This window comes from Cheilinus undulatus, linkage group 19 (assembly GCF_018320785.1).
Source record: "Cheilinus undulatus linkage group 19, ASM1832078v1, whole genome shotgun sequence".
Classification (NCBI taxonomy): domain Eukaryota; kingdom Metazoa; phylum Chordata; class Actinopteri; order Labriformes; family Labridae; genus Cheilinus; species Cheilinus undulatus.
The window spans coordinates 15,366,588-15,382,340 of NC_054883.1; the positions used below are offsets into that span (position 1 = coordinate 15,366,588).

General features: G+C 40.6%; 1 protein-coding gene across 1 annotated transcript; it reads right to left on the reverse strand.

Annotated features, from left to right (window-relative positions):
* Positions 1 to 40: 40 nt before the first annotated feature.
* Positions 41 to 15,753, reverse strand: si:ch211-217a12.1 (alanine aminotransferase 2-like). The gene is made up of 12 exons (XM_041814617.1): positions 15,664 to 15,753; positions 15,375 to 15,581; positions 7,528 to 7,617; positions 7,308 to 7,416; positions 6,981 to 7,114; positions 5,629 to 5,872; positions 5,449 to 5,528; positions 4,113 to 4,249; positions 3,801 to 3,975; positions 1,125 to 1,280; positions 926 to 1,038; positions 41 to 579 (listed from the first exon to the last, which is right to left on the reverse strand). Exons 2-12 carry the CDS (start codon positions 15,519 to 15,521, stop codon positions 489 to 491), a joined length of 1,476 nt encoding a protein of 491 aa, XP_041670551.1. The 5' UTR covers positions 15,522 to 15,581; positions 15,664 to 15,753; the 3' UTR covers positions 41 to 488.

A 15,753-nucleotide genomic window follows, 5' to 3' on the forward strand; every position in this document is an offset into this window, starting at 1 on the left:
TTTACAGCTCAGCCACAAAGCTGACACTCTAGAACCAAACTTTAGAAATTCAAGAGTTTAATCACATTTCAGAACAATTTAAACATTAGTAATACAATTTCCTTTTACAGCATGTCAAGTTTATCAAGTAGTCATCACTAGTCTGGCTCTAAGTCCTGGCAGGAGAGTCGATGTTCCTGTAGCAGCATCTATAATCCTATTACTACATACAATGAGCGCTATATAATCTCTATGAATATTAAAACATGGCCTTTCAAGAGTTTGGGAAAGTGCATCACATACCAAAGTCCATCATCTTTACATGCCATATGTACACAAGTGAGAAATCTGACATGCCTGTTGTTAAACGGGAAAATGTCGTGTGAGTTTTAAAAAGAGATATTTTTATAGTGGAGAAGATGATATTTAGATGTCACCTCCCTCACTTTAAGGCACTGGGAGATGCTGGCACTGAATGAGACGGTTCTTGAGCTGTAGTCGAGAGATTGTTACGAAAACTCTTTAGTAAACCGCTGGTGGAAATCACTGATTTTCTGCAGGACAACCTTCAGCTTCTCTGTGGGAGGCAGGATGGTCATCCTGGACAAAAAGACACAACAGTTAAAGCATGAAACAAAAAAAAAGGCAGAGGAAGCTTGTCAAAATTTCAGTACTCTGTTATTTTCAAAAATCAATTGTGCTGATGCTTTTAAATCTATATCTATTTCGTAAGACAGGTGCTCAGGAGAAGAGTTCATGAATGAGAAATCAAAGTTAGCCCTTGTATATTTCCTGATTTCTCCAAATGCAGTGGAAATGTTGTATTTGGTCACTTTAGACAGTTTAAAGATGTTTACTTTTTTCACAAGTTCTGAATAATGGGTGATATATATTTATATATCGTGACAAATCTAATACGAAGAGTTATCATTTTAGCTGCACTGACCTAAAGTGAAAGGTTCCCTCTCGCTGGCCAAAGCCGCTTCCTGGCACCAGGCAGATTCCCTCCTCCTCCAGCAGCCTCATACAGTAAAACATGTCTGGGATGACACCATCCTCCTGCAAAGTTAACACACATTGGTATGCATTTTCCTCACAGTGGAGTAAATCTGGGTCAACGGTATGTAGGATAGATTAATGCAGACCTTTGCCTTGTCGATGGCCTTTTGAGGTAGAGTGATGCGGGGGAAGGTGTACATGGCCCCTTGCACAGGGTTGCAGGTGATGCCGGGTACCGTGTTGAAGATCTGCTCTGTAAGCTGGGCCTTCTCTGCTAAAGCTGCTAACACTGCTGTCCGCTCCTGAAGGGGAAGCAGAGTGAAGCTGTCAGGGTCAAAACATCACACAATTTATAAATGCAAAATATTATTACAAGGCAGTTGTCAACAGCTATCAGTGCTTATTTTAGCACATTTTTCAAAGTTTCCCCTTTTATCAGTTTTCCATAGTTGTTTTAACATTTATCTCAACAAATAGTTTTATATTAACTCAATTTACCTAGCAGCTTTAAAAATGTGTTTAAAAGGAGCAGAGAAAAATCAGAAACTCATGCAAATAAAAAAGCTCTTTAACAGTCAGGCATAGCAGAGGTCAGCAGTAATCTATGCAAAAAAGAATAAAATCCATAAGAAATAATAGACAGGTCTTAAAAGCAATTATGGCAACAGAGCGGTATAAGTTGAAAAAATCATAAAGAACAAGAGAAACAAAAACAATAAAAAGATAAACAGAAGAATACCTCAAATCATGAGAAATAAAAAAATACAGCTAAAACTGAAAATAGATATTTAAATACATAAAACCAATGAAGAAGGGCAATAATTACTAGACTGTAAGCAGCTAAAAAGAAAAAAGGAATTGGATCTTAAAATAAAACCAAAGGTGATAAAGAATGCCAGTTAAAGTGAGTTTAAAGAAAGAATTTTACAGACATAATTGTACAATTATATGAATATAAATAATCATATAATGCATCCTATAAGGCTGTGATATAAAGACTTCATATTCTGGAATTTTATTCTGCTTTTACAAAGCTTCTGCATCTGGAGTAAATAGTATGAGGAGGATCCTGACTTTGAACCGATCTTATATATTAGTTTTTTGCTGCCTCCTTGTTGCCAACAGAAGCACTGCACCCTTTTTCAATCATGCCGAGCCACTCCGTCTGTCAATACACCTGCAACAAAGCTAAAACGCCTTTATGCCCTCGTTTCAGTGAAGGTAAAGATGCCTCTCAAAACAACTTTATATAAACTTAGCCTAAAAAGTAAGGATACTTGTGTTTGGTAGATTATTTCTATGAAACAATGCTTCTATTAAATCCTATACCGTTGGAAAGCCTGTTTATTTCCCTTTTAAATGGGGCCAAATTTGTAAGGAACATGCATTTGTTCTTCTCTGCCAATACCTAACCGCTTATTTCGCTGACTCATTTTGAGCTTCTGGAACCCCCAGGTGCTGACAATTGGGTACCTGATTGGCTCCTGTTATGTTCAGAGATGAGTCCAGATCCTGGATACAGCAGTTGACTCATAGGGTCAAAGCGTGCAGAGGACACGGAGAACGCTACGCTGACTGCTGCACCAATAGAGTAACATATTTTGGTGCAGGCAGTGTGATGGTGTGGGGCGGCATCTCCCTCACTGGAAAACAAGGCTTGTCAACATTGGAGGGAATCTCAATGCAGAGAGATATTGAGATGAGATTCCGTAACCAGTGGCAATCCCATATCTCCACAGTCTGGGACCAAACTCTATCCTCCACTATAACAATGTTTGCCAGTTTTATCAGAGAATACCTCCAGAATTTGGGGGTAGAGAGGATGGAATGTCCTGCCAGCAGTCCTGACCTCAACCCCATTGAACACTTTTGGGATCAGCTTGGGTGTGCTGTTGGTACCAGAGTGAACAACACAACCACACTGGCTGTTTGGCAAGTTTTTCATGGGTGCAACCCGCTTACTCAGCTCTGCTGCTCATCGCACAAATGCATGTTCCTTACAAATGTGGCTCCATTTAAAAGCTAAATAAACAGGCTTTCCAACAGGATAAGATTAATGGCCAAGAAGCATTGGTACAACAAAGAAATAATCTACCAAACACACATTTCTTTACTGCAGCCGCCACCATCACACACATACATACACAATTGAAAATTCACTCCCATTCATTTGATGGTGCCACTTTTCAATAACTCTTATATCTCATTAGGTCATAATTCTGCATTTAAACAAACTGCAACTTATGCATCGTGGTGGGGTGGTGGTGGAGGGCACATATATATTTTATGATAAGTGGATAAGGATTAAAATCAAGAAACTGTATATAAAATATGATTAAAAGGAAGTAAGAAGCTAAGAACAGCAGTTCTTGTTAGGGCTAGTATTTGAAACCATACCCAGAGTCATTGCTACTGAATATTTCTGGAGATACGCGAGTTCTAAGGGCTGTAATCAAATCTTGTTGGGCTGGTTAGGCAGCTTTTGAAACATATTTGTGCCTAAACTACAATCTGTTTGCAGCTGAAGACAGTCATGCTAGAGGCACAAAGCATCTCCTTAACAGTGACCTAAATCAACACGTTTCATGTACAACAACTGCATGTTATCCTATCTGTAAATCTCTTTCATACTACTTTATATTTTTACAGACACAACCAAACACCCTCAGTACACGATCCAAAGCTGATTATTCCCAAAAACCATGTGAGGACTTCAGCAAGCTCAATCCAGGCTTTATGTCCTAGATTACACAATGTGCTATTTACATAAGTAAACTGTGTTTGCGTACACTCCCAGTATTACCAGGATGTGTGTTTCAGACCTTCATAAATGTGGTGTAGGAGGGCTCGTCAGGCAGAGGAGGGTTGACCACCAGGTCCAGGAGAGCCTGACCAGGGACCGGGGGGCACAGACGCACTGACACCAGTTTGGTGAGCTGGGCCTTCACTTCCGGGTCCATATTAATCACCTCCATGTATCCGCCGCGGAATCCACACCTAACAGAGCAAACAAGGCGAGGAGGGAGTCAAAGACTAAGGCTTAACTAAAAAAAGGGGAAGTACACATCATCACAAGAACTTAGTTTGCAGAGGGCAACAACTCCAAGGGTTATCTGAGCATAGAAGCTACTCACTCTCCCATGTAGCACTTGGAGGTGGAGTGAAAGGAAGCCATCTCCACTGTGCTGGAATACTCCGGTCCCATCTCAAATAACACCTTCTTAAAAGAGTGAAACTTGCAGCCCTCTGCGTACACATTATCCTGGTAGACCTACGAAAGAGAAAAAGAGCAAAAAGTGTCAAAAATGCTCTTGATTGCATTAATTCCTCTGTTTCTGTGCCAGTAACACTGATAGTGATTCTACAGTGAACAAGATTCCCCTAAGTTTGACCTTTCCATAGAGACCAAGATGATGTCTGTACACTGAAGCATTCAGGAGTAGCAACCTTTTTATTTCAGGAGTGTGTTTATTGTTATGGTAACTAAGGGTTCTTTTATGAGCCTCCAGTTTGAAACTCCGGGACTTTTCCTCATAAAAACAGGCCTAAAATCCTCATTTTCTGTTTATTGATCGAAGCTTCATGCTTTAGTCCAGCTGAGTTTTACAGCTAAAACCTCCCAGCTGCAGTCATTTACAAGCATCTGTTTCACAACACAAATTCAGACGGGGAAAAAAATATTCTGTTTTTTTGTTGTATTACTCAATACTAGTCACAGCTACAGTGAGTCTGGCCGCTTCAGAAGAAACTTCAGAGTATTAGCTTTCTAAAGACACTCTAAATTATTTAATTTAAACAGCATTGGCTGACTCTACGGAATAGACAGTAAGTCCCTGCCTGCTTCTGTTGCACAAAAGTGAAGCCAACATATCCTGAGCCAAGATAAGCACAGGCTGATGTCAGTGCATCTATGCCCCCCTGTGCTCCCCCTGGCTGGTGGAACTGCACACTTGATGCCATGGACATATTTCTCAAACTTTTCCTCCCTTTTTTCAAAACATTGAACACAAATCTCAATTTTCAAGCATTTTCATAAAACCTCTGATTCTGCAGTCAAAATCAAACAATCACATCAAAAACAGGATTCGTTCTCAGATCGTAAAGTCCAAAGTGGAAAATCTGAGAACGGCTTGTTTCAGCACACATTCACTGAAAGCCGGAGAAAGAGAGGAGGGGAGGTAAAGGATTTTTCTGGTACTTGAGGGGATTGTGGACAGACAAGGGGCACATATTTTTGTTAGAAAAGCCTAGAAAGTGTATTTTGCATAATATGTCCCATTTTAATACACAGTCTGATAGCATTTTAAAAGAAGAGTTTACAAAGTGATTTAAATATAATGGAAAAAGGGCAAAAAATAGAATCCAAGCATGGCTAAGGACAGCAAGACATTAAGAGTAGAGAGATAAACCAAGATGACAAAGATGTAAAAACACTGAAGAGGACAGAGAGTTTAGACTTTGGTGTATTACCTCGTCTGCCATAAGGAAGAGATGCTCTTCTTTGGCAAATCGGATCACATCTTCAATGCACTGTCTGCTCTGGACCTGACCTGTCCCACATGACAAACAGAGGATGTAAGTCATGTATGCACATGCTGATATATTAAAAAAATAGCAATCACAGCACTGCCAGGGCCAAAAGAAACACACCAGTAGGGTTTCCAGGGTTGATAATACAGAGGACTCGGGGATTGCAGTGCTGCCTGGCTTCATTGAGAGCTCTCCTGAGCTCAGCCACATCCAGACTCCAGCACTTGTCCTCATCCAGGTAGTAGCTGACCTGCACGGCGCCAAGGTCTGCCACAGCTGCAGAGTACAGAGGATACTGTGGGATGGATATCATCACTCCTGTACGGTCACGACCCTCGCCGCGCACCAGCAACTTCAGCATGGTCTGGGATCAGGATTCAGAAGGAGTAGCAGAAGGGGGGTGGGGGGTGGGGGGTGAGAGATTTCAGACTTTAGGAGTAAAACACTGGATGACCCGTTACTGAGGTATATAGAGCAGCTAGCTGCATTACATTTTTAAAAATAGGGTGTTTTTTGGTGCATGAGCTTGCAAGTGCTGAGGAGAAATAAGCAAGGCAATACAAATAGTATCAAGTATCTAAAAAAAGGAAAAAAACAATGCACTTCTGTAAACTTAGAGAGGAAGTAGTTAAAAATAATACAGCTTTGACAAGTTTTTATTCAGACTGAATCTCCAAAATGCCTCTTTTTTATCTCCAGACCTTTTGCTATCAGCAGACAGGTCTCTGTGCGAGTTGAGGGGTAAGATTTACATGTCCTTGTATTTGTTCTGCACTTTCTTTGCTTATTTCATGTGAAAAATTTAAAAGTAATGCTAAAAAAATCATTTGCAATCCACTTCTGCATGCCAGGGAAAATTACTATTAGTAGAAGTACTTTTATTGTATAAATATTTTCAAAATAAAGAATTAATGGGCCAAATCAAGGTTGTTAGCTCCACCACATAATCAGGTGCATATGCTAGGTATGACATAAATGGTTAGCATTAACAACAAAATTACAGTTCAGCCATTCTGGTTTACTTTTTCCTGCAGTCAGTCTGTTAGATAATTCAGTGTAACAAATTGCTGAAACTGTAACATTGAAAGATGCCCACAGAGTGCAGAACGGATTGACTTTATAACAGCAGAGCAAACCATTTGACTGGGCTAAAAATGTCCCAGCAAATATCACGTAGTGCAGTAGTTCAGTGTATCTTAAGGCCATCCAGTAGCCTGATTAGATTACATAAATCAGGAGAAAGCTGATCTGATGGAGACAAAGGTCTCTGGGTGGAGTAAAAGCACACATGTACAAAGTGCAGATAAGTATATAATTAACAGAAGCTAAACAAAGGAGATTCACTGACCATTGATACCGACAGTAGGTCATTTGCTAAGGAAGGGTAAACATTAGCTTGCAGAGCAGTTTTTGGACACTTCGTTTTCACTTTGTCTGCACTTTTTGGCAGATAATGACAGTATGACTCGTACCACAATGGCATCACTGGCCCCAGTAGAGAGGTAGATGTTGTCAGGATTGGAGGGAATCCCACCATCTCTCTTCTCAATGTAGCGTGCCACATCCTGACGGATGCACTCGATGCCCTGGCTTGCACTGTAGGCCCCTTTAACACACAAAAATGAACTTTGATTCAACATGCTGCATTGATTAGTTGATGTCCCGTTTAGATAGTGCGCCAACTATCCAGATCAATTATTAATGAGCAGACAAATGGAGGCGGATGCTGGTGACGTATGTGTTTTGAATGGACGGGATGTACTGCTTGTGGTTGGTTGAGAGGGGGGGAGTTGTCTGACCTATGCTGTGGCCTCCGCATGCATTAAGAATTCGCCGTGCTCTTTGCTTGGCATCCTCTGGAAACTTGTTGTCTTCCAGGAGATCTGGGTAAGAACACAAAGCCAAGACCTGAGAGAAGGGGATTAAAAAAAAAGCCAAACTCAGCATGTAGGAAAATCAACTGGAAAGGGAGAAAGCAGTCAAACAACCTGGAGCAAATGTTCAAAAAAGTGGCTCTACCTGTCTTAGAAATGTAATTGGTTTCTGTCCCATAGCATGGGCGTCGCCAATGTTAGCCTTGATGACTTCTGTGAAAGGTTTCTTGACACCCTGGTAGATAGAGAAAGAGAGAAAACTATTGGAGGGTATATCTCTGAAGATAATGGAAGCAGCATTTTTCTGACATGTAGATAACAGCTCTGCAACAAGCAGAATATGTACAGACACGTACTGGGGCTCCATGAAAAGGAGATATATAGGTCAAGAAACAGACCAAATCTTAAAGAGATAGTTTGGATTATTTTAAAGGGGACATATTTTACCCCTTTAAGACAAGTTTATACTGGTCTCAGAGGTCCCCAAAACATTCCTGAGAAGTTTGTTGCTGAAAAAAAACACCCCAGTATTGGATTTTTGCATGTCTAAAACCCCCTCTGTTTCAGCCCTGCTCAGAACATGTCGTTTCTGTGTCTGTGTCTTTAAATGTTACTGAGCTGTCTGACTCCGCCCCCTTCAGGAAATGGATGTGGCTAAGTGGATGTGACTCTCCTGATCCAGCTGAGAGGAAGGCAGAATTTTCAGCACACATTTTCTGAAAGGTGGAGGAAGAGATGCTTGGGAGGGAACAGATTTTTCTGATTCTCCTGAGGCAGGCCAGGGGCACATATTTTTGCTAAAAAAAAAAACCTGGAAAAGTTATTTTTTCTTAATATGGGACCTTTAAGCAGGGTCATATGAGTTATAAGATATACATAGATATGGTTCACAGAACTTAAAGCTCATGTTAGGAGGTTTAACTGGTTATGAAACAGGCTGAAATTAATACTGAAGCCATTCATGACCTTCCCTATGGTGACATACCTTTTTCAATATATTGTATTCAGCAGAGGCATAGAGACAATACAATCATAATGGAAACAAAGGCAATTTACTGGGATCACATTCCACTTTTAATAAATTTCTAACTATCCATTTAAAAATTTAAAACCCCCAGAGAGTGGGAAAACAGCTACATCACATGTCCTGTTCATCTGCGCTGTTGTTGCCACCTGATGGCTCAGCATGTAAATCAAAGCAGAGACACTTGTATTCATCTCACACATGCCTCCCCTCTCATTAACAGCCTTTTGTCTCACAAAGACCCCGGCTGGCACTGAGTCTGTTTTGGCTTGCAGAGCGGGAAGCACTGTTTGGTTTGAGCAGGGATGACGGCGCTGCTGCTGCCGCTGCCGGGCCACCGGGTGAGACAAACCACCCTCTGTTTCTGGACGTGGAGGAGAATTGCTGGCGTAATCCAATTGCATGACGAGCATCATTTCTGTCCTCATCTAAACCATTTGCTCACTTTTCATCTTCATCCAATCAGAAAGTCCTTCATCTTTGTCTCTTGAACTAATTGGGCCTCTGGTTTGGTGCCTGTGAGTCTGTGTGTTGGGCAAAACACGTTGCACCTGTTGCTGTTTATTAGATGAGGTGATGTTTCATGCAAGGGCAGAGCAGAAAGCTTCAGTGTTTTGACCTGGAGGACCATTTTTTGACCTTTTTATGGTTTGTGCATTAAAAAATGAACTCCAACTTTAACATCTCAAAATATGCAGGAGACATTTAAACAGTTTCACAATAATGGACAAAACTGCTCAATGAGAATTCAACACAACTGCAAATTAAATCCTATTGTAATTAATAACAGTTTGTATTTCCAAAACCGTTTGCTAAAACTGAATATGAACACTGCTATTAACTAAGTGATTAACTTGAGAACAGCAGAAACCTAATTTCTGACTCAACTAAGAATATCCAAATCTAAGCTTTAGAGCTGCTATAGTTATGGCGCTCCCTGTGTACTTCAAATCTCTTGGCAGATTTTGCCCTGTGCCGAAGTAGAATTAATTTTAAAAAATCTTTCCTGGCTTTCTTAAACAGTGTTGTATAAATCATTGAACCCATTGTCATGGCAAATGTAAAAATAAAAAAGACCAAATCAGGCAGAAACTTTCCATGACACTTACCCCCTGACAAGGTTTCAGACATTAAAGATCACATATCCAAAATAAACTTAAATTTAATTGTGTACTGCACTGACAAGACAATTGTGTTGGGTGTGGACTCCAGGAAGAGTAGCAATGGTTTTAGCCAAAGCTAATGGAGATCCAAATAAATGAAATGAAACTTTTGTTCTAGGTTTCTAAGGAGAAAAATTTCTATGTGACCGCCATTAACATAAGAGGGGATGTGGTCGGACATTGGAACAGCCTGTTTTGAGCAGATCTGAAACAGAGGGGTTTGTAGGCAAGTCAAAATGTAATTTATGAGTGGTTTCTACACAGAAAATTTCATAAACATGTTTGGGATCTGTGTTTGGTGTGAACTTGTTTTAAAGTATGTGACCTCTGGGGTTCAGATGGCCTAGTGGTTTAAGGCGTACCCCATGTACACAGTAAGCATGCCTGTGGCACTTTTCCCAGGTCTCTCATCCCTGTTTCAATTCTGTCCACTGTCCTCCTCTGTCAGCAAAGGAATAAAAAGCCTAAAAATTAATCTTAAAAAAAAAAAAGTATATGACCTTCAAGGGTTATGCGCTCACCAGCCACTTTATTAGGTACACCTTGCTTGTACTGGGTTGGATTCCCTTTTGCCTTCAAAACTGCCTTAATTCTTCGTAATTTATTTTTATTTATCTTAATTAAATTCTATTTATTTATTATTATTGTTATTATTTTCAAACATGCAAAAATGGTATATGTCATCAGTGGAATTTATTTGTATGTTTTGCAGTTGCTAATAAAACAATCTTTAAAAAAATCCCCTTTCTTCCACATTCTGATGCTTGATTTGAACTTCAGCAAGTTGTCTTAATCACATCTTTGTGCCTAAATGCATTGAGCTGCTGCCATATGATTGGCTATTTGTGTTAACAAGCAGTTGAACAGGTGTACCTAATAAAGTGGCCAGTAAGATTATAACCATATAAGAAACAGTCAATCATGCCACTTGATTAGGGCTGGGTATTGTTTGTTTTTTTTTCCCTGTTTTAAATTGATACTTTTTAAAGGTGGCATATTTTAACCTTTAAGACAAGTTTATATTGGTCTCAGAGGTCCCCAAACCATGTCTGTGAAGTTTATTGATGAAAAACACTCCAATATTGGATTTTTGCATGTCTAAAAACCCCTCTGTTTCAGCTCTGCTCAGAACGAGCTACTTCTATGGCTGTGGCTTTAAATGTTAATGAGCTGTCTGACTCTGCCCTCTAAGGAAATGGATGTGGCTTGATGGGTGTAGCTCACCGGATCCTCCTCTCAGCTGCCAGCTAAGAGACAGATCAGGAGGGGAGGGCAGAATTTTCTTCCAAGCAGGGAGGGCCAACTGAACCTGGGGGCGGGGCTAACTCCCCACGTGACATCATGAGGGGAAAATCTGAGAATGGCCTGTTTTAGCACATATTTTCGGGAGGATGGAGAAAGAGAGGGGGGAGGGAATGGATTTTTCTGGTACTTGGGGGTATTGTGGACAAGCCAGGGGCACATATTTTTGTTAGAAAAGCCTGAAAAAGGGATTTTTGCATATGTCCCCTTTAAAAGGTGCTATTTCCTAAACAGTGCCTGAATTATTACTTTTAAAAGAGAAAACAAAAAGTGTAAAAGCTGTCTCAGTATCATAAATATTCAGAAATAAAGTGCCAATGGAACATTTCGGTAAAGGAAACGGGTGTAGACAGATACTTTATCAATCCCGAGGGAAATTCAGGCTGTATTTTGTGCCCTTCCTTTGGAGTTGCAGGGATTCCGCTGTGGTAGTGAGGTACCAAAATCTGTCTTGTATTTTGATATGGTAGGTATCAGTTGTGGGCTGCACAGCGCAACAATGCTAAGTGCTGTTGCCTCAAAGCAAAAGGTTCCTGGTCCTGCTCTGTACTCTTTAGGTTGGGTTTAGGTTTTCAAAGGCTCTGCCCTTTCCCAAACGCTGTATATCGAGGGTTTTCCAGATGGATGTCTGAAACAAATCAATCTGGCGTGTCAGGTTACCTCACAGGTGCTTTAATTTACTGCTGAAGATTATGTAGATACAAATCCAGTCAAAACTGCAACAAGAAAACCAACAGTGCTCTACTCATTCTCTTTTCTTCCTTTCTTTGATTCCTTTGGCTCCCACCAAGTCTTAAAAACGGGTTTAGTCTGCTGCTGTAGTGGTGCAACCCGCCTCCAGTGTCGGTGTGAGTCTGAACATGCTTTAGGGTTATTAAAATGTCTCTTTTTGTAAAGTGTGACAGCCAGAAAGCTACAGAATGAGCTGCTCAATAATCTAAAATCTATCTTTAAATGATCACATATCCTATCCTGAGTATAGGTGAACTACACCAATGACTACAAACTTATCTTCTTCACGTCATGCTGTAAACTCAATCCTAGACATGATTGGGCACGTTGTCCAAAATAAAATTCCAGGCAAAAGACCTTTCAGGGATCAGACAGATAATACCTTTCATCTCAGGCAATATTATCATTTTTCCTCTGTGACCTTGCATGGCATCAAAATCAGGTCCAACAAGGTTCCTTAGTTTGGTCTTAAATCAGATATAAGCTTGTTTGAGCTCAGAGTAACTGGATGCAGCACGTTTCCTTTTTAGTCTTCATCCCCGAGCAACAAAGAAGCTGCTGTTCTCTGAGGAGAGAGAGAGAGAGAGACAGAGGAGCTGCACGGTCCTCGGGCCTCAGCGCCGTGTTCTCCTGCTCACTCAGCACCAGGCACTTATTACACGGGCCGGGACACTGAAACCCAGAGGGGATGATAAGAACCTGACTGGACGACCAAAGGGCATTCACTTTCAGACAGTTTTCTGATATAAAATCACCAAAAACTACCAAAGCACTTTCTTTTTAAACAGTTTGAAAACAAAACAAACTCCATGTGTTTGGGCCGTAACTCCAGGAGTCCATAAAACAAATGGTGTATATGTTTATATAATAGATACTAGCACAGAATTCTGTTGTGATTTTCTTAAAAAAAAAAAAAAAAAAAAAAAAAAAAGCAGTCCAAACTGGACAGTACAAAAATCCAAAATTAAACAAAAACTGTTGTGAATGCAACAAGAGTGGAATTTCAAAATGCAGCCATAAGGGGATAATAATTGCAATTAACTAAAGAAATGTCGAGATTAATCATGATTCAAATGTTGAATCATTTGACAGCTTTACTTGAAACTAGGGATGTAAAAAAATCTTAAAATATCTGAATGCCATTAATCTCAGGATTTCACACCCTTTATCTGGTACTCAAAAATTCCACTATTTTGCATTGGAAACAGTTTGTGTCATTTTTGGATCTTTCTTCTCTCTTAAACTAAGAATAATGGACTTACAGTTTGGATACTGACCTGCTAAGGGTAAACTGAAGACTAACCATGGAAAAAAGAACTTGTTATGGATTGAAAAGGAAATAAGTGAAAGCAATTGAATTTTGAAAAATTAGTGCACTAATTGGGGATCAAAGTTTATCACAATTAATGTGATTATTAAGTAACCAAAGTTGCTAATCCCTGCTCTAAACTGAACAGCCATACAGGTAAAAATTAGAGTTATTCATAGATTAAATCAAATAAACTGGAAATAGGTTGCAGATAGCCATGTGTTTTGGTCGTGTCCCATGCACACAAGCATCTGGGGTTCAAGTCCTGTGGCACCTTTCCCACGTGTCTTTCCCCCTGTTTCTGATTTTATCTAGTGTCTTATTCTATTAATAATGGGAGAAAAACCCAAAATATACTGTATCTTCAAATAAACATTAAAAACATGATAAATCATATCGTGAACCTGTACTGTGATTTATTATGTATTGTGACTTGGGTTTCTTGTTATATAAAGCAACCAAAAAAGCAACTAAAATGACCTGCTATGATGAGAGTAAATCAAACATGTGGTTGCATGTTGTCAGCTTTAGGGTTTCTACAACAAAGAGCATCTCAAACTAACTCTCTCAAGTTCATTTCTTTCTTTATACATTTTTTTTTATTTTTATGAAACAGCCTGAAACAGTAGTCCTTCCAAAAGAGGTCAGCCACAGTAGAGTATTCTATTCATCCAAGCCTCAACCATTGCAAACTAATAAAAAAAGCCACTCCTGCTCACGTGATTTATCGAACTCAATAAAATTTCTAACCAGATGCATGATTTAGAGCAGAGAAACCATCCAAATATGCTCCAAAGTGTCCAAGCATAGTGGCCGGAATAAAACACAAACACAAACACATTACTCAAAAGTTAACCCTGTTTGTCACCTCTCCATTGTCACAGACAATGCAGGTTCCCAGCAGTGGAGATCCAAGCCTGAATTAGCTCACCGCAGTGCAGACAATGTCATACCAGATGTCTGTGTAAGGATTTATAAGGGTCATCACCACACAAGCACACACATCCACAAACACACACTTGCATAAAATCTGCTGAGCCATCAGTAAAAAGTGTTCCAGTCACAGATCTGACAGGAAGCAGACCTACACCCCCCCTGCTGACCCCTCAGGACTCCTGGATGTCACTTTCATGACTGTTTTCTTCTACGTTTAAATTTCCACAGGCATGTTGGTTTTACAGGTGGAACTAAACCTGAAATAGGACACTTGATGTTTGCTCAAAAGTCACCAAAAAGCCACTCATGTTTACTTAACACACATATAATAAGCATCCTAAAGAGAAGGTTTATCTAACACTTTCATCCTTTGTAAAGCTGAGTAAAATGAAAAGCATTCTGCAAATCATCACAGTTCACAAGTCAAACCCAGAGCAATAGGTCTGATGTTGGAATTCCTTGCGTACATGGAGAGAAAACAAGTGAACTACCAAGAAGTGGAGCACTTTCAGCAGAACTAGGACTGCTTGTTATGAAGCTCCTTGCAGAGAAAGGCCTCTGACACTGCCGGGCCTCACAGCTGCAGCTTCGTCCAATGGACTCTTTCCCCTGTAGGGAGGAGGGAGGTGGGCAAATCCAGAGACACACACAAAAGAGGAGAGAGAATGTACCCTCTCATCTTACATAATAACCCTTCAACATTTACACATCCTCCTCTCTGGATTCTGCAGTCACCTCAGGCTTGAGCACAGAGAGAGAAATGCTCTCAAACCTGGATGGAGCAGTTCCCTTCCAGCTCATTATGTGGCTTGTGAAGAGGACGTAACAGCAGGCAAGGTTGCATTACAACTCTATTAAGGGTCCTGCTCAACCTGCTTGCCCTTCCTTAGGAAAGCAGTGGATCAATATTACGACAGCAGAATGTAATATGAGTGGTTATACGCAACGGAACATACAGTAAGTCATGCAGGGACTTTTAAAAGCTGACCTACTGTCTATGTCCTGAGTGCACTTTCTCAGCTGATCAGCAAAACCTGTTCTTAAGCAACAGTCTTATTCATTGAGACTAGCCACTTCTCTTTCCATGCTCTTATTTTCTAACCATATCTCCAGGAAACTGAAAGGACACATTTCACTGACAGACAAAGAAAACGTTTCTTGTGTTTGCCAAGATCTACTAAGCTGCATCGTTTCTAAGAATAAGTGTTCAAATTCCAGCTGTTGAGGGATTTAAACAGCTGTGCAGATCATTACAGCAGGCCTGTGCTGCCTTCACTTTGACTCAACAGGCTACAATAAATATATCATCATGAACTGTGATGTGGAGCATTTAATTGTCAGCTATCAATAGGAGCAGTGACACCATGTCATTTACATAAACACAACAGCGTTTTATAACTTCATTTAACTACTTTCTGACTGCCACAGCGGCACTTCTAGCCTATAATTAGTCTTTTTCCTGCTTTTCTCGTGCATTATCAAATTTCTCAGAGGCGAGCGTGCAGCAGCCAAGCCCCAAACTTTACCTCTTTCAGCTCCCTCTCTATCTGCACCGCCCGCTGCACTATGGGACCTCGCACCGCGTACTCGACCTTCTTCACATTGGGGTTCATGCTGTCCAGAGTTAGCACTTTGCCCCGCTGCGGGACACCATTCACTGCCTGCTGGGACATTTTTTCGTGTTATGTCGCGCGCACGCTGTTGTCCGCTGTTGCCGCACACCGTGCTGATATCTGAAACAAATAAGATTGAGAAACATCATGAGGGAACACGAATACGTACGTAAAGTTGTTCGCGAGCAGATAAAGCTGTTACCAGTTGTTTTGCTGCTGAAGTTAGCCCGGCTCGAGCGTGTTTACTTTCCCTCCCGCTCCTCCAGCTCTGACTGACAGTTGAGCCTCTCGC

Coding starts and splice junctions, on each gene's coding strand:
- si:ch211-217a12.1 (XM_041814617.1), bottom strand. CDS start 15,521: ATGTCCCAGCAGGCAGTGAATGGTGTCCCGCAGCGGGGCAAAGTGCTA. Junction 5,529..5,628: donor CAACCCTGGAAACCCTACTG/GTGTGTTTCTTT, acceptor CATGTGGGACAG/GTCAGGTCCAGAGCAGACAG. Junction 3,976..4,112: donor TCCAAGTGCTACATGGGAGA/GTGAGTAGCTTC, acceptor TTGCTCTGTTAG/GTGTGGATTCCGCGGCGGAT.